At 51.2% G+C, this 25,572-nt stretch overlaps 5 protein-coding genes across 8 annotated transcripts in view; all 5 read right to left on the bottom strand.

Moving 5' to 3' along the window:
- Positions 1 to 283: 283 nt before the first annotated feature.
- LOC140404714 (histidine N-acetyltransferase-like) lies at positions 284 to 3,352 on the bottom strand. The gene is made up of 2 exons (XM_072493394.1): positions 2,740 to 3,352; positions 284 to 1,162 (listed from the first exon to the last, which is right to left on the bottom strand). The coding sequence occupies exons 1-2, from the start codon at positions 3,139 to 3,141 to the stop codon at positions 539 to 541; spliced, it is 1,026 nt and encodes a 341-aa protein (XP_072349495.1). The 5' UTR covers positions 3,142 to 3,352; the 3' UTR covers positions 284 to 538.
- A 1,598-nt stretch (positions 3,353 to 4,950) lies between these two features.
- On the bottom strand, positions 4,951 to 7,462 carry LOC140404713 (histidine N-acetyltransferase-like). Its single transcript, XM_072493393.1, has 2 exons — positions 6,751 to 7,462; positions 4,951 to 5,831 (listed from the first exon to the last, which is right to left on the bottom strand). Exons 1-2 carry the CDS (start codon positions 7,150 to 7,152, stop codon positions 5,208 to 5,210), a joined length of 1,026 nt encoding a protein of 341 aa, XP_072349494.1. The 5' UTR covers positions 7,153 to 7,462; the 3' UTR covers positions 4,951 to 5,207.
- A 1,504-nt stretch (positions 7,463 to 8,966) lies between these two features.
- Positions 8,967 to 11,170, bottom strand: LOC140404712 (histidine N-acetyltransferase-like). Its single transcript, XM_072493392.1, has 2 exons — positions 10,764 to 11,170; positions 8,967 to 9,844 (listed from the first exon to the last, which is right to left on the bottom strand). Exons 1-2 carry the CDS (start codon positions 11,163 to 11,165, stop codon positions 9,221 to 9,223), a joined length of 1,026 nt encoding a protein of 341 aa, XP_072349493.1. The 5' UTR covers positions 11,166 to 11,170; the 3' UTR covers positions 8,967 to 9,220.
- A 1,808-nt stretch (positions 11,171 to 12,978) lies between these two features.
- Positions 12,979 to 17,382, bottom strand: LOC140404711 (histidine N-acetyltransferase-like). The gene is made up of 2 exons (XM_072493391.1): positions 17,269 to 17,382; positions 12,979 to 13,857 (listed from the first exon to the last, which is right to left on the bottom strand). Exons 1-2 carry the CDS (start codon positions 17,365 to 17,367, stop codon positions 13,234 to 13,236), a joined length of 723 nt encoding a protein of 240 aa, XP_072349492.1. The 5' UTR covers positions 17,368 to 17,382; the 3' UTR covers positions 12,979 to 13,233.
- Positions 17,383 to 17,648: 266 nt separating this feature from the next.
- Positions 17,649 to 25,572, bottom strand: part of LOC140404709 (histidine N-acetyltransferase-like) — a 43,046-nt gene continuing 35,122 nt past the window's right edge. For all 4 annotated transcript variants that reach the window (XM_072493387.1, XM_072493388.1, XM_072493389.1 and 1 more), the window contains 2 exons: positions 21,951 to 22,562; positions 17,649 to 18,527 (listed from right to left, as the gene is read on the bottom strand). In XM_072493387.1, coding sequence (XP_072349488.1) covers positions 17,904 to 18,527; positions 21,951 to 22,562 — 1,236 coding nt within the window. In that variant the 3' untranslated portion in view covers positions 17,649 to 17,903. The remainder of the gene's footprint in view (positions 18,528 to 21,950; positions 22,563 to 25,572) is intronic.

Raw genomic sequence — 25,572 nt, 5'->3', positions numbered from 1 at the left:
ATCAGCTGGTATGTAAAGGGTTAACAACTGTACCATAGAGTTAGACAAAAACTCGATGGCAGCATCAGCTCCCTTTATATAAACTGAACTCAGAGGATCTTCCGTCCTCACTGGACCAGGAGTGAGCAAACCCATTCGCATTCATATTCGTTACTCATTCAATGTTATTTCCTGTAAATTGAAGACTGATAGTTTCATTTATCTACAACCATCAGACCATCCTAGGAATAAGCAAAGTGTAATGACGTATCACAATCACGTAATATAACAGGTCTGACGCTAGTTTATAATTGCACAACAGGTTTATTCACACACGTTTTAAAATGTCTCTGAAATCACAAGATTGACTGCACTGATGCTTACAGCTCCGCATCTTTCTGTGGGGTGATGCTACTTTCCTCTGAGTCAACACCCAGGCTCGAATGATCAAGCACGGTGAGCATCGAGCAGTTACCAGGTTCACATAATCAAGCACAGAATAATTAAACCATTGAACATTCACGCCTCTGACTGCACCCACCGGGTGTGCCCGCCTGGGTTATGCACTCACGTCATCGGGGTGTGGCTTGTACCCTCCGCCTTTGTGACTCTGAGCTCTGCGGCCAGTCGACATATCATTCTCCAGCACCATCTGCCCCTCAAAGTCCCTTTCCTGGCGGAGGCCTAAGGAGCTCTGGCAGAACAAATACATTTGCTGCCACAGGCATGGCTCCAGGGACATAACACAGTACAAGGAACCCTGCAAGGTGCCAATCCCTCGCTGGAGCTGAGCGAGAAACTGGTTCCTGACACAGGGGAAGTGCTTCCCAAATATATCGATACTGAGGCGGTTGTAATCATCCCCCATGGGTATTCTGTAGGGGGTGGCGCCCAGGCTGAGGACCCTTGGCTCTTCCTTGCCGTCAGCCAACCAAATGAGATTTTTCTTCAGCAAGATCTCCAGGTTGCTCTGTAGTGGCCTGTACGGTGCCCAGTCCTGAACGATGGTCTTCCCGGGCAGCACTCCACCCACCACATTGGGATTCAGGAATACACGCTGGACGTCGGAGGCCTGAAGAAGAATGGGATCTTCCCATTCCGTCCCACAGGTCTTCAGCTGGGAAATGGCAGAGTCCAGCTTCGGGCGGATCTCCTCCAGCTCGAAGCGTAGCGGCAGTATTTCCTGTAACCATACAAAGGAAGACGTGTGTTGGTATAGCGCCTGACACAACTCAAACTCCAGGGTTGCAAGCAGAAGGGCAGCGGTCTTCATCAGCGTGTTTCTGTGAGAGGCTTTTATTAAACCGATCTCAAGATGGCTGAACAAAGAACAAATTAAAGTACAGCACAGGAACAGGCCCTTCGGCCGTCCAAGCCTGCACCGACCATGCTGCCCGACTAAACTACAATCTTCTCCATCAGAGACTTTTTCCCCGGGTGGAACACACCATTACAAGGGGACATAAATTTAAGGTGAAAGGTGGAAGATATAGGAGGGATATCAGAGGTAGGTTCTTTACCCAGAGAGTAGTGGGGGCATGGAATGCACTGCCTGTGGAAGTAGTTGAGTCGGAAACATTAGGGACCTTCAAGCAGCTATTGGATAGGTACATGGATGACGGTAAAATGATATAGTGTAGATTTATTTGTTCTTAAGGGCAGCACGGTAGCATTGTGGATAACGCAATTGCTTCACAGCTCCATGGTCCCAGGTTCGATTCCGGCTTGGGTCATTGTCTGTGCGGAGTCTGCACGTCCTCCCCGTGTCTGCGTGGGTTTCCTCCGGGTGCTCCGGTTTCCTCCCACAGTCCAAAGATGTGCGGGTTAGGTGAATTGGCCAATGATAAATTGCCCTTAATGCCCAAATTGCCCTTGGTGTTGGGTGGGGGTGTTGGGTTTGGGTGGGGTGCTCTTTCCGGGGGCTGGTGCGGGCTCGGGGGGCCGGGTGGCCTCCTTCTGCACTGTAAATTCAGTGATAATCTATGATTAATCTAGGACAAAGGTTTGGCACAACATCGTGGGCCGAAGGGCCTGTTCTGTGCTGTATTTTCTATTTTCTATTATCTATTTTCTACACTTCCTGGGTCCGTATCCCTCTACTCCCATCCTATCCATGTATTTGTCAAGATGCCCCTTAAATGTCACCATCGTCCCTGCTTCCACCACCTCCTCCGGGAGCGAGTTCCAGGCACCCACTACCCTCTGTGCAAAAAACTTGCCTCGTACATCTCCTCTAACCATTGCCCCGCGCACCTTAAACATATGCCCCCTAGTAATTGGACCCTCTACCCTGGGGAAAAGCCTCTGACTATCCACTCTGTCTATGCCCCTCATAATTTTGTAGACCTATATCAGGTCGCCCCTCAACCTCCTTCGTTCCAGTGAGAACAAACCGAGTTTATTCAACCGCTCCTCATAGCTAATGCCCTCCATCCCAGGCAACATCCTGGTAAATCTCTTCTGCACCCTCTCTAAAGCCTCCACATCCTTCTGGCAGTGTGGCGACCAGAATTGAACACTATACTCCAAGTGCGGCCTAACTAAGGTTCTATACAGCTGCAACATGACTTGCCAATTCTTATACTCAATGCCCCGGCCAATGAAGGCAAGCATGCCGTATGCCTCCTTGACTACCTTCTTCACCTGTGTTGCCCCTTTCAGTGACCTGTGGACCTGTACACCTAGATCTTTCTGGCTGTCAATACTCTTGAGGGTTGTACCATTCACTGTATATGTGTTAGACCTTCCTAAATGCATTACCTCACATTTCTCCGGATTAAACTCCATCTGCCATCTCTCCGCCCAAGTCTCCAAACGATCTAAATGCAGTTGTATCCTCTGACAGTCCTCATCGCTATCCGCAATTCCACCAGCCTTTGTGTCGTCTGCAAACTTACTAATCAGACAAGTTACATTTTCCTCCAAATGATTTATATACACTACGGACAGCAAAGGTCCCAGCACTGAACCCTGCGGAACACCACTGGTTACAGCCCTCCAATCAGAAAAGCATCCTTCCATTGCTACTCTCTGCCTTCTATGACCGAGCCAGTTCTGTATCCACCTTGCCAGCTCACCCCTGATCCCGTGTGACTTCACCTTTTGTACCAGTCTGCCACGAGGGACCTTGTCGAAGGCCTCTGCCTCCAGGGGCAGCCACATGGCGTACCCGCGTGGCTACAGGAAGCCTGAAGCGGCAGTCAAATTGGGTACATTGCAACACGCCAACACCCAGGATGAAGTTCATGTTGAAGTGTCGCCCCCGTTTCAATCAGGGGAACACGGCTGCTAATCTGCTCGCAACAACTACCACAAACAACAATCTGATAAATGCCAGCTAATCTGCTTGAGTGGTGTTGGTTAAGCGATCGGTGCTGGCCCCGAACACAGTGTTCTCCCCACTGCTCTTTATTATTAACTCATTCACGGGATGTGGGCTTCGCTGGCGTGGTCGGCATTTATTGCCCACCCCTAATTGCCCTTCAGAAGGTGTTAGTGAGCCACCTTCTAGAGCCACTGCAGGCCATGTGGCATGGTAGCACAGTGGTTAGCACCGTTGCTTCACAGCGCCTGGGTCCCGGGTTCGATTCCCGCTTGGGTCACTGTCTGCGGAGTCTGCACGTTCTCCCCGTGTCTGCGTGGGTTTCCCCCGGGTGCTCCGGTTTCCTCCCACAGGGTGACTTGGACATTCTGAATTCTCCCTCTGTCTACCCGAACAGGTGCCGGAATGTGGCGACTAGGGGATTTTCACAGTAACTTCATTGCAGTATTAATGTCAGCTTACTTGTGACACTAATAAAGATTATTTAGGCTCACCCAGAGCACTGTTCGGGTACAGCAAGTTCAAGAACCCGCGTTACAATAACTTTGAATAACATCAAAGCTTCCCGGGGTGGCACAGTGGCGCAGTGGTTAGCACTGCTGCCTCAGGGTGCCCAGGGCCCGAGAAAATGCCTTCACCACACTACCAGGTACTGCCCCCACCACACTCCCAGGTACTGCCCCCACCACACTCCCAGGTACTGCCCCCACCACACGGGGCAGCACGGTAGCATTGTGGTTAGCACAATTGCCTCACAGCTCCAGGGTCCCAGGTTCGATTCCCGGCTTGGGTCACTATCTGTGCGGAGTCTGCACGTCCTCCCCGTGTGTGCGTGGGTTTCCCCCGGGTGCTCCGACTTCCTCCCACAGTCCAAAGACGTGCAGGTTAGGTGGATTGGCCACGCTACATTGCCCTTCGTGTCCAAAAAGGTTAGGAGGGGTTATTGGGTTACGGGGACAGGGTGGAAGTGAGGTACTTAAGTGGGTCGGTGCAGACTCGATGGGCCGAATGGCCTCCTTCTGCACTGTATGTTCTATGTTCTATGAACATGTTAGAGAGCGAGGGATCAAGCAGTTGGATGTGGCCCATTGGCCTGCTCTTGGTGTGTGCATCTTACCGAAACAGGATGCGGAACTCTGGGGACCCAGTGGTTGGGACTGTGAGGGAGAGACAGGCCTGTCTCCTTTGTAGGACTGATTCCATCACCCGCCATTGCCACACAGTTCCTCCCGTCAAATCTCACCCCTACCCCCATTGCTTTTCAAACCGCACCGTGTTTTGCAGATGTTGCTTTAATAAAACAGGTCGGGTCTTTGGTTCGCCATCTTGTCCAAGCTGAGCACAATGCAGGTCTTGTAGTGATCTGCACATCTGCTGGTATGTAAAGGGTTAACAACTGTATCATAGAGTTAGACAAAAACTCGATGGCAGCATCAGCTCCCTTTATATAAACTGAACTCAGATGATCCTCCGTCCTCACTGGACCAGGAGTGAGCAAACCCATTCGCATTTATATTCGTTACTCATTCAATGTTATTTCCTGTAAATTGAAGACTGATAGTTTCATTTATCTACAACCATCAGACCATCCTGGGAATAAGCAAAGTGTAATGACGTATCACAATCACGTAATATAACAGGTCTGACGCTTGTTTATAATTGCACAACAGGTTTATTCACACACGTTTTAAAATGTCTCTGAAATCACAAGATTGACTGCACTGATGCTTACAGCTCCGCATCTTTCTGTGGGGTGATGCTACTTTCCTCTGAGTCAACACCCAGGCTCGAATGATCAAGCACGGTGAGCACGAGCAGTTACCAGGTTCACATAATCAAGCACAGAATAATTAAACCATTGAACATTCACGCCTCTGACTGCACCCACCGGGTGTGCCCGCCTGGGTTATGCACTCACGTCATCGGGGTGTGACTTGAACCCTCCGCCTTTGTGACTCTGAGCTCTGCGGCCAGTCGACATATCTTTCTCCAGCACCATCTGCCCCTCAAAGTCCCTTTCCTGGTGGAGGCCTAAGGAGCTCTGGCAGAACAAATACATTTGCTGCCACAGGCATGGCTCCAGGGACATAACACAGTATAAGGAACCCTGCAAGGTGCCAATCCCTCGCAGGAGCTGAGCGAGAAACTGGTTCCTGGCACAGGGGAAGTGCTTCCCAAATATATTGATACTGAGGCGGTTGTAATCAGCCCCCATGGGTATTCTGTAGGGGGTGGCGCCCAGGCTGAGGACCCTTGGCTCTTCCTTGCCGTCAGCCAACCAAATGAGATTTTTCTTCAGCAAGATCTCCAGGTTGCTCTGCAGTGGCCTGTACGGTGCCCAGTCCTGAACGATGGTCTTCCCGGGCAGCACTCCACCCACCACGTTGGGATTCAGGAATACACGCTGGACGTCGGAGGCCTGAAGAAGAATGGGATCTTCCCATTCCGTCCCACAGGTCTTCAGCTGGGAAATGGCAGAGTTCAGCTTCGGGCGGATCTCCTCCAGCTCGAAGCGTAGCGGCAGTATTTCCTGTAACCATACAAAGGAAGACGTGTGTTGGTATAGTGCCTGACACAACTCAAACTCCAGGGTTGCAAGCAGAAGGGCAGCGGTCTTCATCAGCGTGTTTCTGTGAGAGGCTTTTATTAAACCGATCTCAAGATGTCTGAACAAAGAACAAATTAAAGTACAGCACAGGAACAGGCCCTTCGGCCCTCCAAGCCTGAACCGACCATGCTGCCCGACTAAACTACAATCTTCTACACTTCCTGGGTCCGTATCCCTCTATTCCCATCCTATTCATGTATTTGTCAAGATGCCCCTTAAATGTCACTATCGTCCCTGCTTCCACCACCTCCTCCGGGAGCGAGTTCCAGGCACCCACTACCCTCTGTGCAAAAAACTTGCCTCGTACATCTCCTCTAACCATTGCCCCGCGCACCTTAAACATATGCCCCCTAGTAATTGGACCCTCTACCCTGGGGTAAAGCCTCTGACTATCCACTCTGTCCATGCTTCTCATAATCTTGTAGACCTCTATCAGGTCGCCCCTCAACCTCCTTCGTTCCAGCGAGAACAAACCGAGTTTATTCAACCGCTCCTCATAGCTAATGCCCTCCATCCCAGGCAACATCCTGGTAAATCTCTTCTGCACCCTCTCTAAAGCCTCCACATCCTTCTGGCAGTGTGGTGACCAGAATTGAACACCATACTCCAAGTGCGGCCTAACTAAGGTTCTATACAGCTGCAACATGACTTGCCAATTCTTATACTCAATGCCCCGGCCAATGAAGGCAAGCATGCCGTATGCCTCCTTGACTACCTTCTTCACCTGTGTTGCCCCTTTCAGTGACCTGTGGACCTGTACACCTAGAGCTTTCTGGCTGTCAATACTCTTGAGGGTTGTACCATTCACTGTATATGTGTTAGACCTTCCTAAATGCATTACCTCACATTTCTCCGGATTAAACTCCATCTGCCATCTCTCCGCCCAAGTCTCCAAACGATCTAAATGCAGTTGTATCCTCTGACAGTCCTCATCGCTATCCGCAATTCCACCAGCCTTTGTGTCGTCTGCAAACTTACTAATCAGACAAGTTACATTTTCCTCCAAATTATTTATATACACTACGGACAGCAAAGGTCCCAGCACTGAACCCTGCGGAACACCACTGGTTACAGCCCTCCAATCAGAAAAGCATCCTTCCATTGCTACTCTCTGCCTTCTATGACCGAGCCAGTTCTGTCTCCACCATGCCAGCTCACCCCTGATCCCGTGTGACTTCACCTTTTGTACCAGTCTGCCACGAGGGACCTTGTCGAAGGCCTCTGCCTCCAGGGGCAGCCACATGGCGTACCCGCGTGGCTACAGGAAGCCTGAAGCGGCAGTCAAATTGGGTACATTGCAACACGCCAACACCCAGGATGAAGTTCATGTTGAAGTGTCGCCCCCGTTTCAATCAGGGGAACACGGCTGCTAATCTGCTCGCAACAACTACCACAAACAACAATCTGATAAATGCCAGCTAATCTGCTTGAGTGGTGTTGGTTAAGCGATCGGTGCTGGCCCCGAACACAGTGTTCTCCCCACTGCTCTTTATTATTAACTCATTCACGGGATGTGGGCTTCGCTGGCGGGGTCGGCATTTATTGCCCACCCCTAATTGCCCTTCAGAAGGTGTTAGTGGGCCACCTTCTAGAGCCACTGCAGGCCATGTGGCAGGGTAGCACAGTGGTTAGCACCGTTGCTTCACAGCGCCTGGGTCATCGGTTCGATTCCCCGCTCGGTCACTGTCTGTGCGGAGTCTGCACGTTCTCCCCGTGTCTGCGTGGGTTTCCTCCGGGTGCTCCGGTTTCCTCCCACAGGGTGACTTGGACATTCTGAATTCTCCCTCTGTCTACCCGAACAGGTGCCGGAATGTGGCGACTAGGGGATTTTCACAGTAACTTCATTGCAGTATTAATGTCAGCTTCCTTGTGACACTAATAAAGATTATTTAGGTTCACCCAGAGCGATGTTCGGGTACAGCAAGTTCAAGAACCCGCGTTACAATAACTTTGAATAACATCAAAGCTTCCCGGGGTGGCACGGTGGCGCAGCGGTTAGCACTGCTGCCTCAGGGTGCCCAGGGCCCGAGAAAATGCCTTCACCACACTCCCAGGTACTGCCCCCACCACACTCCCAGGTACTGCCCCCACCACACTCCCAGGTACTGCCCCCACCACACGGGGCAGCACGGTAGCATTGTGGTTAGCACAATTGCCTCACAGCTCCAGGGTCCCAGGTTCGATTCCCGGCTTGGGTCACTATCTGTGCGGAGTCTGCACGTCCTCCCCGTGTGTGCGTGGGTTTCCCCCGGGTGCTCCGACTTCCTCCCACAGTCCAAAGACGTGCAGGTTAGGTGGATTGGCCACGCTACATTGCCCTTCGTGTCCAAAAAGGTTAGGAGGGGTTATTGGGTTACGGGGACAGGGTGGAAGTGAGGTACTTAAGTGGGTCGGTGCAGACTCGATGGGCCGAATGGCCTCCTTCTGCACTGTATGTTCTATGTTCTATGAACATGTTAGAGAGCGAGGGATCAAGCAGTTGGATGTGGCCCATTGGCCTGCTCTTGGTGTGTGCATCTTACCGAAACAGGATGCGGAACTCTGGGGACCCAGTGGTTGGGACTGCGAGGGAGAGACAGGCCTGTCTCCTTTGTAGGACTGATTCCGTCACCCGCCATTGCCACACAGTTCCTCCCACCAAATCTCACCCCTACCCCCATTGCTTTTCAAACCGCACCGTGTTTTGCAGATGTTGCTTTAATAAAACAGGTCGGGTCTTTGGTTCGCCATCTTGTCCAAGCTGAGCACAATGCAGGTCTTGTAGAGATCTGCACATCTGCTGGTATGTAAAGGGTTAACAACTGTATCATAGAGTTAGACAAAAACTCGATGGCAGCATCAGCTCCCTTTATATAAACTGAACTCAGATGATCCTCCGTCCTCACTGGACCAGGAGTGAGCAAACCCATTCGCATTCATATTCGTTACTCATTCAATGTTATTTCCTGTAAATTGAAGACTGATAGTTTCATTTATCTACAACCATCAGACCATCCTGGGAATAAGCAAAGTGTAATGACGTATCACAATCACGTAATATAACAGGTCTGACGCTAGTTTATAATTGCACAACAGGTTTATTCACACACGTTTTAAAATGTCTCTGAAATCACAAGATTGACTGCACTGATGCTTACAGCTCCGCATCTTTCTGTGGGGTGATGCTACTTTCCTCTGAGTCAACACCCAGGCTCGAATGATCAAGCACGGTGAGCACGAGCAGTTACCAGGTTCACATAATCAAGCACAGAATAATTAAACCATTGAACATTCACGCCTCTGACTGCACCCACCGGGTGTGCCCGCCTGGGTTATGCACTCACGTCATCGGGGTGTGACTTGAACCCTCCGCCTTTGTGACTCTGAGCTCTGCGGCCAGTCGACATATCTTTCTCCAGCACCATCTGCCCCTCAAAGTCCCTTTCCTGGTGGAGGCCTAAGGAGCTCTGGCAGAACAAATACATTTGCTGCCACAGGCATGGCTCCAGGGACATAACACAGTATAAGGAACCCTGCAAGGTGCCAATCCCTCGCAGGAGCTGAGCGAGAAACTGGTTCCTGGCACAGGGGAAGTGCTTCCCAAATATATTGATACTGAGGCGGTTGTAATCAGCCCCCATGGGTATTCTGTAGGGGGTGGCGCCCAGGCTGAGGACCCTTGGCTCTTCCTTGCCGTCAGCCAACCAAATGAGATTTTTCTTCAGCAAGATCTCCAGGTTGCTCTGCAGTGGCCTGTACGGTGCACAGTCCTGAACGATGGTCTTCCCGGGCAGCACTCCACCCACCACGTTGGGATTCAGGAATACACGCTGGACGTCGGAGGCCTGAAGAAGAATGGGATCTTCCCATTCCGTCCCACAGGTCTTCAGCTGGGAAATGGCAGAGTTCAGCTTCGGGCGGATCTCCTCCAGCTCGAAGCGTAGCGGCAGTATTTCCTGTAACCATACAAAGGAAGACGTGTGTTGGTATAGCGCCTGACACAACTCAAACTCCAGGGTTGCAAGCAGAAGGGCAGCGGTCTTCATCAGCGTGTTTCTGTGAGAGGCTTTTATTAAACCGATCTCAAGATGTCTGAACAAAGAACAAATTAAAGTACAGCACAGGAACAGGCCCTTCGGCCCTCCAAGCCTGAACCGACCATGCTGCCCGACTAAACTACAATCTTCTACACTTCCTGGGTCCGTATCCCTCTATTCCCATCCTATTCATGTATTTGTCAAGATGCCCCTTAAATGTCACTATCGTCCCTGCTTCCACCACCTCCTCCGGGAGCGAGTTCCAGGCACCCACTACCCTCTGTGCAAAAAACTTGCCTCGTACATCTCCTCTAACCATTGCCCCGCGCACCTTAAACATATGCCCCCTAGTAATTGGACCCTCTACCCTGGGGTAAAGCCTCTGACTATCCACTCTGTCCATGCTTCTCATAATCTTGTAGACCTCTATCAGGTCGCCCCTCAACCTCCTTCGTTCCAGCGAGAACAAACCGAGTTTATTCAACCGCTCCTCATAGCTAATGCCCTCCATCCCAGGCAACATCCTGGTAAATCTCTTCTGCACCCTCTCTAAAGCCTCCACATCCTTCTGGCAGTGTGGTGACCAGAATTGAACACTATACTCCAAGTGCGGCCTAACTAAGGTTCTATACAGCTGCAACATGACTTGCCAATTCTTATACTCAATGCCCCGGCCAATGAAGGCAAGCATGCCGTATGCCTCCTTGACTACCTTCTTCACCTGTGTTGCCCCTTTCAGTGACCTGTGGACCTGTACACCTAGAGCTTTCTGGCTGTCAATACTCTTGAGGGTTGTACCATTCACTGTATATGTGTTAGACCTTCCTAAATGCATTACCTCACATTTCTCCGGATTAAACTCCATCTGCCATCTCTCCGCCCAAGTCTCCAAACGATCTAAATGCAGTTGTATCCTCTGACAGTCCTCATCGCTATCCGCAATTCCACCAGCCTTTGTGTCGTCTGCAAACTTACTAATCAGACAAGTTACATTTTCCTCCAAATTATTTATATACACTACGGACAGCAAAGGTCCCAGCACTGAACCCTGCGGAACACCACTGGTTACAGCCCTCCAATCAGAAAAGCATCCTTCCATTGCTACTCTCTGCCTTCTATGACCGAGCCAGTTCTGTCTCCACCATGCCAGCTCACCCCTGATCCCGTGTGACTTCACCTTTTGTACCAGTCTGCCACGAGGGACCTTGTCGAAGGCCTCTGCCTCCAGGGGCAGCCACATGGCGTACCCGCGTGGCTACAGGAAGCCTGAAGCGGCAGTCAAATTGGGTACATTGCAACACGCCAACACCCAGGATGAAGTTCATGTTGAAGTGTCGCCCCCGTTTCAATCAGGAGAACACGGCTGCTAATCTGCTCGCAACAACTACCACAAACAACAATCTGATAAATGCCAGCTAATCTGCTTGAGTGGTGTTGGTTAAGCGATCGGTGCTGGCCCCGAACACAGTGTTCTCCCCACTGCTCTTTATTATTAACTCATTCACGGGATGTGGGCTTCGCTGGCGGGGTCGGCATTTATTGCCCACCCCTAATTGCCCTTCAGAAGGTGTTAGTGGGCCACCTTCTAGAGCCACTGCAGGCCATGTGGCATGGTAGCACAGTGGTTAGCACCGTTGCTTCACAGCGCCTGGGTCATCGGTTCGATTCCCGCTTGGGTCACTGTCTGCGGAGTCTGCACGTTCTCCCCGTGTCTGCGTGGGTTTCCTCCGGGTGCTCCGGTTTCCTCCCACAGGGTGACTTGGACATTCTGAATTCTCCCTCTGTCTACCCGAACAGGTGCCGGAATGTGGCGACTAGGGGATTTTCACAGTAACTTCATTGCAGTATTAATGTCAGCTTACTTGTGACACTAATAAAGATTATTTAGGTTCACCCAGAGCGATGTTCGGGTACAGCAAGTTCAAGAACCCGCGTTACAATAACTTTGAATAACATCAAAGCTTCCCGGGGTGGCGCGGTGGCGCAGTGGTTAGCACTGCTGCCTCAGGGTGCCCAGGGCCCGAGAAAATGCCTTCACCACACTCCCAGGTACTGCCCCCACCACACTCCCAGGTACTGCCCCCACCACACTCCCAGGTACTGCCCCCACCACACGGGGCAGCACGGTAGCATTGTGGTTAGCACAATTGCTTCACAGCTCCAGGGTCCCAGGTTCGATTCCCGGCTTGGGTCACTATCTGTGCGGAGTCTGCACATTCTCCCCCGTGTCTGCGTGGGTTTCCTCCGGGCGCTCCGACTTCCTCCCACAGTCCAAAGACGTGCAGGTTAGGTGGATTGGCCACGCTACATTGCCCTTCGTGTCCAAAAAGGTTAGGAGGGGTTATTGGGTTACGGGGACAGGGTGGAAGTGAGGACTTAAGTGGGTCGGTGCAGACCCGATGGGCCGAATGGCCTCCTTCTGCACTGTATGTTCTATGTTCGATGTACATGTTACAGAGCGAGGGATCAAGCAGTTGGATGTGGCCCATTGGCCTGCTCTTGGTGTGTGCATCTTACCGAAACAGGATGCGGAACTCTGGGAACCCAGTGGTTGGGACTGCGAGGGAGAGACAGGCCTGTCTCCTTTGTAGGACTGATTCCGTCACCCGCCATTGCCACACAGTTCCTCCCGTCAAATCTCACCCCCTACCCCCATTGCTTTTCAAACCGCACCGTGTTTTGCAGATGTTGCTTTAATAAAACAGGTCGGGTCTTTGGTTCGGCATCTTGTCCAAGCTGAGCACAATGCAGGTCTTGTAGTGATCTGCACATCTGCTGGTATGTAAAGGGTTAACAACTGTATCATAGAGTTAGACAAAAACTCGATGGCAGCATCAGCTCCATATATATAATCTGAACTCCAATGATCTTCCGTCCTCACTGGACCAGGAGTGAGCAAACCCATTCGCATTTATATTCGTTATTCATTCAATGTTATTTCCTGTAAATTGAAGACTGATAGTTTCATTTATCTACAACCATCAGACCATCCTGGGAATAAACAAAGAGTAATGACGTATCACAATCACGTAATATAACAGGTCTGACGCTAGTTTATAATTGCACAACAGGTTTATTCACAGACTTTTTAAAATGTCTCTGAAATCACAAGATTGACTGCACTGATGCTTACAGCTCCGCATCTTTCTGTGGGGTGATGCTACTTTCCTCTGAGTCAACACCCAGGCTCGAATGATCAAGCACGGCGAGCATCGATCAGTTACCAGGTTCACATAATCAAGCACAGAACAATTAAACCATCGTACATTCACGCCTCTGACTGCACCCACCGGGTGCGCCCGCCTGGGTTATGCACTCACGTCATCGGGGTGTGGCTTGAACCCTCCGCCTTTGTGACTCTGAGCTCTGCGGCCAGTCGACATATCATTCTCCAGCACCATCTGCCCCTCAAAGTCCCTTTCCTGGTGGAGGCCTAAGGAGCTCTGGCAGAACAAATACATTTGCTGCCACAGGCATGGCTCCAGGGACATAACACAGTACAAGGAACCCTGCAAGGTGCCAATCCCTCGCTGGAGCTGAGCGAGAAACTGGTTCCTGGCACAGGGGAAGTGCTTCCCAAATATATCGATACTGAGGCGGTTGTAATCATCCCCCATGGGTATTCTGTAGGGGGTGGCGCCCAGGCTGAGGACCCTTGGCTCTTCCTTGCCGTCAGCCAACCAAATGAGATTTTTCTTCAGCAAGATCTCCAGGTTGCTCTGTAGTGGCCTGTACGGTGCCCAGTCCTGAACGATGGTCTTCCCGGGCAGCACTCCACCCACCACATTGGGATTCAGGAATACACGCTGGACGTCGGAGGCCTGAAGAAGAATGGGATCTTCCCATTCCGTCCCACAGGTCTTCAGCTGGGAAATGGCAGAGTCCAGCTTCGGGCGGATCTCCTCCAGCTCGAAGCGTAGCGGCAGTATTTCCTGTAACCATACAAAGGAAGACGTGTGTTGGTATAGCGCCTGACACAACTCAAACTCCAGGGTTGCAAGCAGAAGGGCAGCGGTCTTCATCAGCGTGTTTCTGTGAGAGGCTTTTATTAAACCGATCTCAAGATGGCTGAACAAAGAACAAATTAAAGTACAGCACAGGAACAGGCCCTTCGGCCGTCCAAGCCTGCACCGACCATGCTGCCCGACTAAACTACAATCTTCTCCATCAGAGACTTTTTCCCCGGGTGGAACACACCATTACAAGGGGACATAAATTTAAGGTGAAAGGTGGAAGATATAGGAGGGATATCAGAGGTAGGTTCTTTACCCAGAGAGTAGTGGGGGCATGGAATGCACTGCCTGTGGAAGTAGTTGAGTCGGAAACATTAGGGACCTTCAAGCAGCTATTGGATAGGTACATGGATGACGGTAAAATGATATAGTGTAGATTTATTTGTTCTTAAGGGCAGCACGGTAGCATTGTGGATAACGCAATTGCTTCACAGCTCCATGGTCCCAGGTTCGATTCCGGCTTGGGTCATTGTCTGTGCGGAGTCTGCACGTCCTCCCCGTGTCTGCGTGGGTTTCCTCCGGGTGCTCCGGTTTCCTCCCACAGTCCAAAGATGTGCGGGTTAGGTGAATTGGCCAATGATAAATTGCCCTTAATGTCCAAATTGCCCTTGGTGTTGGGTGGGGGTGTTGGGTTTGGGTGGGGTGCTCTTTCCGGGGGCTGGTGCGGGCTCGGGGGGCCGGGTGGCCTCCTTCTGCACTGTAAATTCAGTGATAATCTATGATTAATCTAGGACAAAGGTTTGGCACAACATCGTGGGCCGAAGGGCCTGTTCTGTGCTGTATTTTCTATTTTCTATTTTCTATTTTCTACACTTCCTGGGTCCGTATCCCTCTACTCCCATCCTATCCATGTATTTGTCAAGATGCCCCTTAAATGTCACTATCGTCCCTGCTTCCACCACCTCCTCCGGGAGCGAGTTCCAGGCACCCACTACCCTCTGTGCAAAAAACTTGCCTCGTACATCTCCTCTAACCATTGCCCCGCGCACCTTAAACATATGCCCCCTAGTAATTGGACCCTCTACCCTGGGGAAAAGCCTCTGACTATCCACTCTGTCTATGCCCCTCATAATTTTGTAGACCTATATCAGGTCGCCCCTCAACCTCCTTCGTTCCAGTGAGAACAAACCGAGTTTATTCAACCGCTCCTCATAGCTAATGCCCTCCATCCCAGGCAACATCCTGGTAAATCTCTTCTGCACCCTCTCTAAAGCCTCCACATCCTTCTGGCAGTGTGGCGACCAGAATTGAACACTATACTCCAAGTGCGGCCTAACTAAGGTTCTATACAGCTGCAACATGACTTGCCAATTCTTATACTCAATGCCCCGGCCAATGAAGGCAAGCATGCCGTATGCCTCCTTGACTACCTTCTTCACCTGTGTTGTCCCTTTCAGTGACCTGTGGACCTGTACACCGAGATCTTTCTGGCTGTCAATACTCTTGAGGGTTGTACCATTCACTGTATATGTGTTAGACCTTCCTAAATGCATTACCTCACATTTCTCCGGATTAAACTCCATCTGCCATCTCTCCGCCCAAGTCTCCAAACGATCTACATGCAGTTGTATCCTCTGACAGTCCTCATCGCTATCCGCTATTCCACCAGCCTTTGTGTCGTCTGCAAACTTACTAATCAGACAAGTTACATTTTCCTCCAAATGATTTATATACACTACGGACAGCAAAGGTCCCAGCACTGAACCCTGCGGAACACCACTAGTCACAGCCCTCCAATCAGAAAAGCATCCTTCCATTGCTACTCTCTGCCTTCTATGACCGAGCCAGTTCTGTATCCACCTTGCCAGCTCACCCCTGATCCCGTGTGACTTCACCTTTTGTACCAGTCTGCCACGAGGGACCTTGTCGAAGGCCTCTGCCTCCAGGGGCAGCCACATGGCGTACCCGCGTGGCTACAGGAAGCCTGAAGCGGCAGTCAAATTGGGTACATTGCAACACGCCAACACCCAGGATGAAGTTCATGTTGAAGTGTCGCCCCCGTTTCAATCAGGGGAACACGGCTGCTAATCTGCTCGCAACAACTACCACAAACAACAATATGATAAATGACAGCTAATCTGCTTGAGTGGTGTTGGTTAAGCGATCGGTGCTGGCCCCGAACACAGTGTTGTCCCCACTGCTCTTTATTATTAACTCATTCACGGGATGTGGGCTTCGCTGGCGGGGTCGGCATTTATTGCCCATCCCTAATTGCCCTTCAGAAGGTGTTAGTGGGCCACCTTCTAGAGCCACTGCAGGCCATGTGGCAGGGTAGCACAGTGGTTAGCACCGTTGCTTCACAGCGCCTGGGTCATCGGTTCGATTCCCGCTTGGGTCACTGTCTGCGGAGTCTGCACGTTCTCCCCGTGTGTGCGTGGGTTTCCTCCGGGTGCTCCGGTTTCCTCCCACAGGGTGACTTGGACATTCTGAATTCTCCCTCTGTCTACCCGAACAGGTGCCGGAATGTGGCGACTAGGGGATTTTCACAGTAACTTCATTGCAGTATTAATGTCAGCTTCCTTGTGACACTAATAAAGATTATTTAGGTTCACCCAGAGCGATGTTCGGGTACAGCAAGTTCAAGAACCCGCGTTACAATAACTTTGAATAACATCAAAGCTTCCCGGGGTGGCGCGGTTGCGCAGCGGTTAGCACTGCTGCCTCAGGGTGCCCAGGGCCCGAGAAAATGCCTTCACCACGCTCAGAGGTACTGCCCCCACCACACTCCCAGGTACTGCCCCCACCACACTCCCAGGTACTGCCCCCACCACACGGGGCAGCACGGTAGCATTGTGGTTAGCACAATTGCTTCACAGCTCCAGGGTCCCAGGTTCGATTCCCGGCTTGGGTCACTATCTGTGCGGAGTCTGCACATTCTCCCCCGTGTCTGCGTGGGTTTCCTCCGGGCGCTCCGACTTCCTCCCACAGTCCAAAGACGTGCAGGTTAGGTGGATTGGCCACGCTACATTGCCCTTCGTGTCCAAAAAGGTTAGGAGGGGTTATTGGGTTACGGGGACAGGGTGGAAGTGAGGACTTAAGTGGGTCGGTGCAGACCCGATGGGCCGAATGGCCTCCTTCTGCACTGTATGTTCTATGTTCGATGTACATGTTACAGAGCGAGGGATCAAGCAGTTGGATGTGGCCCATTGGCCTGCTCTTGGTGTGTGCATCTTACCGAAACAGGATGCGGAACTCTGGGGACCCAGTGGTTGGGACTGCGAGGGAGAGACAGGCCTGTCTCCTTTGTAGGACTGATTCCGTCACCCGCCATTGCCACACAGTTCCTCCCACCAAATCTCACCCCTACCCCCATTGCTTTTCAAACCGCACCGTGTTTTGCAGATGTTGCTTTAATAAAACAGGTCGGGTCTTTGGTTCGCCATCTTGTCCAAGCTGAGCACAATGCAGGTCTTGTAGAGATCTGCACATCTGCTGGTATGTAAAGGGTTAACAACTGTATCATAGAGTTAGACAAAAACTCGATGGCAGCATCAGCTCCATATATATAAACTGAACTCAGATGATCCTCCGTCCTCACTGGACCAGGAGTGAGCAAACCCATTCGCATTTATATTCGTTATTCATTCAATGTTATTTCCTGTAAATTGAAGACTGATAGTTTCATTTATCTACAACCATCAGACCATCCTGGGAATAAACAAAGAGTAATGACGTATCACAATCACGTAATATAACAGGTCTGACGCTAGTTTATAATTGCACAACAGGTTTATTCACAGACTTTTTAAAATGTCTCTGAAATCACAAGATTGACTGCACTGATGCTTACAGCTCCGCATCTTTCTGTGGGGTGATGCTACTTTCCTCTGAGTCAACACCCAGGCTCGAATGATCAAGCACGGCGAGCATCGATCAGTTACCAGGTTCACATAATCAAGCACAGAACAATTAAACCATCGTACATTCACGCCTCTGACTGCACCCACCGGGTGCGCCCGCCTGGGTTATGCACTCACGTCATCGGGGTGTGGCTTGAACCCTCCGCCTTTGTGACTCTGAGCTCTGCGGCCAGTCGACATATCATTCTCCAGCACCATCTGCCCCTCAAAGTCCCTTTCCTGGTGGAGGCCTAAGGAGCTCTGGCAGAACAAATACATTTGCTGCCACAGGCATGGCTCCAGGGACATAACACAGTACAAGGAACCCTGCAAGGTGCCAATCCCTCGCTGGAGCTGAGCGAGAAACTGGTTCCTGGCACAGGGGAAGTGCTTCCCAAATATATCGATATTGAGGCGGTTGAATTCGGCCCCCATGGGTATTCTGTAGGGGGTGGCGCCCAGGCTGAGGACCCTTGGCTCTTCCTTGCCGTCAGCCAACCAAATGAGATTTTTCTTCAGCAAGATCTCCAGGTTGCTCTGCAGTGGCCTGTACGGTGCACAGTCCTGAACGATGGTCTTCCCGGGCAGCACTCCACCCACCACATTGGGATTCAGGAATACACGCTGGACGTCGGAGGCCTGAAGAAGAATGGGATCTTCCCATTCCTCCCCACAGGTCTTCAGCTGGGAAATGGCAGAGTCCAGCTTCGGGCGGATCTCCTCCAGCTCGAAGCGTAGCGGCAGTATTTCCTGTAACCATACAAAGGAAGACGTGTGTTGGTATAGCGCCTGACACAACTCAAACTCCAGGGTTGCAAGCAGAACGGCAGCGGTCTTCATCAGCGTGTTTCTGTGAGAGGCTTTTATTAAACCGATCTCAAGATGTCTGAACAAAGAACAAATTAAAGTACAGCACAGGAACAGGCCCTTCGGCCGTCCGAGCCTGCACTGACCATGCTGCCCGACTAAACTACAATCTTCTACACTTCCTGGGTCCGTATCCCTCTATTCCCATCCTATTCATGTATTTGTCAAGATGCCCCTTAAATGTCACTATCGTCCCTGCTTCCACCACCTCCTCCGGGAGCGAGTTCCAGGCACCCACTACCCTCTGTGCAAAAAACTTGCCTCGTACATCTCCTCTAACCATTGCCCCGCGCACCTTAAACATATGCCCCCTAGTAATTGGACCCTCTACCCTGGGGAAAAGCCTCTGACTATCCACTCTGTCTATGCCCCTCATAATTTTGTAGACCTATATCAGGTCGCCCCTCAACCTCCTTCGTTCCAGCAAGAACAAACCGAGTTTATTCAACCGCTCCTCATAGCTAATGCCCTCCATCCCAGGCAACATCCTGGTAAATCTCTTCTGCACCCTCTCTAAAGCCTCCACATCCTTCTGGCAGTGTGGCGACCAGAATTGAACACTATACTCCAAGTGTGGCCTAACTAAGGTTCTATACAGCTGCAACATGACTTGCCAATTCTTATACTCAATGCCCCGGCCAATGAAGGCAAGCATGCCGTATGCCTCCTTGACTACCTTCTTCACCTGTGTTGCCCCTTTCAGTGACCTGTGGACCTGTACTCCTAGATCTTTCTGGCTGTCAATACTCTTGAGGGTTGTACCATTCACTGTATATGTGTTAGACCTTCCTAAATGCATTACCTCACATTTCTCCGGATTAAACTCCATCTGCCATCTCTCCGCCCAAGTCTCCAAACGATCTAAATGCAGTTGTATCCTCTGACAGTCCTCATCGCTATCCGCAATTCCACCAGCCTTTGTGTCGTCTGCAAACTTACTAATCAGACAAGTTACATTTTCCTCCAAATGATTTATATACACTACGGACAGCAAAGGTCCCAGCACTGAACCCTGCGGAACACCACTGGTTACAGCCCTCCAATCAGAAAAGCATCCTTCCATTGCTACTCTCTGCCTTCTATGACCGAGCCAGTTCTGTATCCACCTTGCCAGCTCACCCCTGATCCCGTGTGACTTCACCTTTTGTACCAGTCTGCCACGAGGGACCTTGTCGAAGGCCTTTGCCTCCAGGGGCAGCCACATGGCGTACCCGCGTGGCTACAGGAAGCCTGAAGCGGCAGTCAAATTGGGTACATTGCAACACGCCAACACCCAGGATGAAGTTCATGTTGAAGTGTCGCCCCCGTTTCAATCAGGGGAACACGGCTGCTAATCTGCTCGCAACAACTACCACAAACAACAATATGATAAATGCCAGCTAATCTGCTTGAGTGGTGTTGGTTAAGCGATCGGTGCTGGCCCCGAACACAGTGTTCTCCCCACTGCTCTTTATTATTAACTCATTCACGGGATGTGGGCTTCGCTGGCGGGGTCGGCATTTATTGCCCACCCCTAATTGCCCTTCAGAAGGTGTTAGTGAGCCACCTTCTAGAGCCACTGCAGGCCATGTGGCATGGTAGCACAGTGGTTAGCACCGTTGCTTCACAGCGCCTGGGTCATCGGTTCGATTCCCGCTTGGGTCACTGTCTGCGGAATCTGCACTTTCTCCCCGTGTCTGCGTGGGTTTCCTCCGGGTGCTCCGGTTTCCTCCCACAGGGTGACTTGGACATTCTGAATTCTCCCTCTGTCTACCCGAACAGGTGCCGGAATGTGGCGACTAGGGGATTTTCACAGTAACTTCATTGCAGTATTAATGTCAGCTTCCTTGTGACACTAATAAAGATTATTTAGGTTCACCCAGAGCACTGTTCGGGTACAGCAAGTTCAAGAACCCGCGTTACAATAAGTTTGAATAACATCAAAGCTTCCCGGGGTGGCACGGTGGCGCAGTGGTTAGCACTGCTGCCTCAGGGTGCCCAGGGCCTGAGAAAATGCCTTCACCACAGTACCAGGTACTGCCCCCACCACACTCCCAGGTACTGCCCCCACCACACTCCCAGGTACTGCCCCCACCACACTCCCAGGTACTGCCCCCACCACACGGGGCAGCACGGTAACATTGTGGTTAGCACAATTGCTTCACAGCTCCAGGGTCCCAGGTTCGATTCCCGGCTTGGGTCACTATCTGTGCGGAGTCTGCACATTCTCCCCCGTGTGTGCGTGGGTTTCCTCCGGGCGCTCCGACTTCCTCCCACAGTCCAAAGGCGTGCAGGTTAGGTGGATTGGCAACGCTAAATTGCCCTTCGTACCAAAAAGGTTAGGAGGGGTTATTGGGTTACGGGGACAGGGTGGAAGTGAGGACTTAAGTGGGTCGGTGCAGACTCGATGGGCCGAATGGCCTCCTTCTGCACTGTATGTTCTATGTTCTATGTACATGTTACAGAGCGAGGGATGAAGCAGTTGGATGTGGCCCATCGACCTGCTCTTGGTGTGTGCATCTTACCGAAACAGGATGCGGAACTCTGGGAACCCAATGGTTGGGACTGTGAGGGAGAGACAGGCCTGTCTCCTTTGTAGGACTGATTCCGTCACCCGCCATTGCCACACAGTTCCTCCCACCAAATCTCACCCCTACCCCCATTGCTTTTCAAACCGCACCGTGTTTTGCAGATGTTGCTTTAATAAAACAGGTCGGGTCTTTGGTTCGCCATCTTGTCCAAGCTGAGCACAATGCAGGTCTTGTAGAGATCTGCACATCTGCTGGTATGTAAAGGGTTAACAACTGTATCATAGAGTTAGACAAAAACTCGATGGCAGCATCAGCTCCCTTTATATAAACTGAACTCAGATGATCTTCCGTCCTCACTGGACCAGGAGTGAGCAAACCCATTCGCATTTATATTCGTTATTCATTCAATGTTATTTCCTGTAAATTGAAGACTGATAGTTTCATTTATCTACAACCATCAGACCATCCTGGGAATAAGCGAACAGTAATGACGTATCACAATCACGTAATATAACAGGTCTGACGCTAGTTTATAATTGCACAACAGGTTTATTCACAGACGTTTTAAAATGTCTCTGAAATCACAAGATTGACTGCACTGATGCTTAAAGCGCCGCATCTTTCTGTGGGGTGATGCTACTTTCCTCTGAGTCAACACCCAGGCTCGAATGATCAAGCACGGTGAGCATCGATCAGTTACCAGGTTCACATAATCAAGCACAGAACAATTAAACCATTGTACATTCGCGCCTCTGACTGCACCCACCGGGTGCGCCCGCCTGGGTTATGCACTCACGTCATCGGGGTGTGGCTTGAACCCTCCGCCTTTGTGACTCTGAGCTCTGCGGCCAGTCGACATATCTTTCTCCAGCACCATCTGCCCCTCAAAGTCCCTTTCCTGGTGGAGGCCTAAGGAGCTCTGGCAGAACGAATGCATTTGCTGCCACAGGCATGGCTCCAGGGACATAACACAGTATAAGGAACCCTGCAAGGTGCCAATCCCTCGCTGGAGCTGAGCGAGAAACTGGTTCCTGGCACCGGGGAAGTGCTTCCCAAATATATTGACACTGAAGCGTTTGTAATCAGCCCCCATGGGTATTCTGTAGGGGTTGGCGCCCAGGCTGAGGACCCTTGGCTCTTCCTTGCCGTCAGCCAACCAAATGAGATTTTTCTTCAGCAAGATCTCCAGGTTGCTCTGTAGTGGTCTGTACGCTGCACAGTCCTGAACGATGGTCTTCCCGGGCAGCACTCCACCCACCACATTGGGATTCAGGAATACACGCTGGACGTCGGAGGCCTGAAGAAGAATGGGATCTTCCCATTCCGCCCCACAGGTCTTCAGCTGGGAAATGGCAGAGTCCAGCTTTGGACGGATCTCCTCCAGCTCGAAGCATAGCGGCAGTATTTCCTGTAACCGTACAAAGGAAGCCGTGTGTTGGTATAGCGCCTGACACAACCCAAACTCCAGGGTTGCAAGCAGAAGGGCAGCGGTCTTCATCAGCGTGTTTCTGTGAGAGGCTTTTATTAAACTGATCTCAAGATGTCTGAATAAAGAACAAAGAAAAGTACAGCACAGGAACAGGCCCTTCGGCCCTCCAAGCCTGAACCGACCATGCTGCCCGACTAAACTACAATCTTCTACACTTCCTGGGTCCGTATCCCTCTATTCCCATCCTAGTCATGTATTTGTCAAGATGCCCCTTAAATGTCACTATCGTCCCTGCTTCCGCCACCTCCTCCAGCAGCGAGTTCCAGGCACCCACTACCCTCTGTGTAAAAAACTTACCTTGTACATCTCCTCTAAACCTCGCCCCGCGCACCTCGAACCTATGCCCCCAAGTAATTGACCCCTCTACCCTGGGGAAAAGCCTCTGACTATCCACTCTGTCCATGCTTCTCATAATTTTGTATACCTCTATCAGGTCACCCCTCAACCTCCTTTGTTCCAGCAAGAACAAACCGAGTCTATTCAACCTCTCATAGCTAATGCCCTCCATACCAGGCAACATCCTGGTAAATCTCTTCTGCACCCTCTCTAAAGCCTCCACATCCTTCTGGTAGTGTGGCAACCAGAATTGAACACTATACTCCAAGTGTGACCTAACTAAGGTTCTATACAGCTGCAACATGACTTGCCAATTCTTATACTCAATGCCCCGGCCAATGAAGGCAAGAATGCCGTATGCCTCATTGACTACCTTCTCCACCTGTGTTGCCCCTTTCAGTGACCTGTGGACCTGTACTCCTAGATCTCTTTTACTGTCAATACTCTTGAGGGTTCTACCATTCACTGTATATGTATTAGACCTTCCAAAATGCATTACCTCACATTTCTCCGAATTAAACTACATCTGCCATCTCTCCGCCCAAGTCTCCAAACGATCTAAATGCTGCTGTATCCTCTGACAGTCCTCATCGCTATCCGCAATTCCACCCACCTTTGTGTTGTCCGCAAACTTACTAATCAGACCAGTTACATTTTCCTCCAAATCATTTATATATACTACGGACAGCAAAGGTCCCAGCACTGATCCCTGCGGAACACCACTAGTCACAGCCCTCCAATCAGAAAAGCATCTTTCCATTGCTACTCTCTGCCTTCTATGACCGAGCCAGTTCTGTATCCACCTTGCCAGCTCACCCCTGATCCCGTGTGACTTCACCTTTTGTACCAGTCTGCCATGAGGGACCTTGTCGAAGGCCTCTGCCTCCAGGGGCAGCCACGTGGCGTACCCGCGTGGCTACAGGAAGCCTGAAGTGGCAGTCACATTGGGTACATTGCAACACGCCAACACCCAGGATGAAGTTCATGTTGAAGTGTCGCCCCAGTTTCAATCAGGGGAACACGGCTGCTATTCTGCTCGCAACAACTACCACAAACAACAATATGATAAATGCCAGCTAATCTGCTTGAGTGCTGTTGGTTAAGCGATCGGTGCTGGCCCCGAACACAGTGTTCTCCCCACTGCTCTTTATTATTAACTCATTCACGGGATGTGGGCTTCGCTGGCGGGGTCGGCATTTATTGCCCATCCCTAATTGCCCTTCAGAAGGTGTTAGTGAGCCACCTTCTAGAGCCACTGCAGGCCATGTGGCAGGGTAGCACAGTGGTTAGCACCGTTGCTTCACAGCGCCTGGGTCCCGGGTTCGATTCCCGCTTGGGTCACTGTCTGCGGAGTCTGCACGTTCTCCCCGTGTCTGCGTGGGTTTCCTCCGGGTGCTCCGGTTTCCTCCCACAGGGTGACCTAGACATTCTGAATTCTCCCTCTGTCTACTCGAACAGGTGCCGGAATGTGGCGACTAGGGGATTTTCACAGTAACTTCATTGCAGTATTAATGTCAGCTTACTTGTGACACTAATAAAGATTATTTAGGTTCACCCAGAGCACTGTTCGGGTACAGCAAGTTCAAGAACCCGCGTTACAATAACTTTGAATAACATCAAAGCTTCCCGGGGTGGCACGGTGGCGCAGTGGTTAGCACTGCTGCCTCAGGGTGCCCAGGGCCCCAGGCAATGCCTTCACCACGCTCACAGGTACTGCCGCTACCACACTCCCAGGCACTGCCCCCACCACACTCCCAGGCACTGCCCCCACCACACTCCCAGGTACTGCCCCCGCCATACTCCCAGGTACTGCCCCCGCCATACTCCCAGGTACTGCCCCCGCCATACTCCCAGGTACTGCCCCCGCCATACTCCCAGGCACTGCCCCCGCCATACTCCCAGGTACTGCCCCCGCCATACTCCCAGGTACAACCTATATCACACTCTCAGGGACTGCCCTACAAGACTCTCAGCATTATTGTGATGGTACCAAATCCAAATAGAACACAACGATTGTGTGTGCACTGTAGAAAAGTCAACGCAGTTGCAAAGTCGGGGCGAAATTCTCCTCCCCGCCCCGCCACATTTCTGCCCCGACCGGCCGGCGGGAGTCTCCGTAACACCGGCCGGTCAATGGCGTTTCCCATTGTGGGGCAGCCCCACGCCGTCGGGAAACCCCCCGGCGCCGGCAAAACGGAGACTCCCGCCGGCGGAGAATGACGCCCCAGATTCGTAACCTGTTCCCTGTTTGGAAGACTGTTGGACATGTGGGGCAAGCAAGTTTTATTACCAAACTTGACTTGCTCAAAATATACTGGCAAGTACCTTCATCAGACAGGACGAAAGAGGATTTGGCTTTTTGACACCATATGGTCTGTATCAGTTTAAGGTTACGCTGTTACGAATGCAGAATGTGCCAGCAACATTCCAAAGATTAACCAACAAGGTAATTTCTGGACTAAACACGTTGTGCCGTGTACATTGACGATTTGGTGGTCTTCAGTCAAAGGTGGAAAGTTGCATTTGGAACACATCAAGGAATTAGTCGATCGACTACAGGAGGCTGGATTGGTGTAAACAAGGCTAAAAGTGA

This window comes from Scyliorhinus torazame, chromosome 31 (genome assembly GCF_047496885.1).
Source record: "Scyliorhinus torazame isolate Kashiwa2021f chromosome 31, sScyTor2.1, whole genome shotgun sequence".
Classification (NCBI taxonomy): Eukaryota; Metazoa; Chordata; class Chondrichthyes; order Carcharhiniformes; family Scyliorhinidae; genus Scyliorhinus; species Scyliorhinus torazame.
This window is presented reverse-complemented; position numbering and strand designations above follow the sequence as displayed.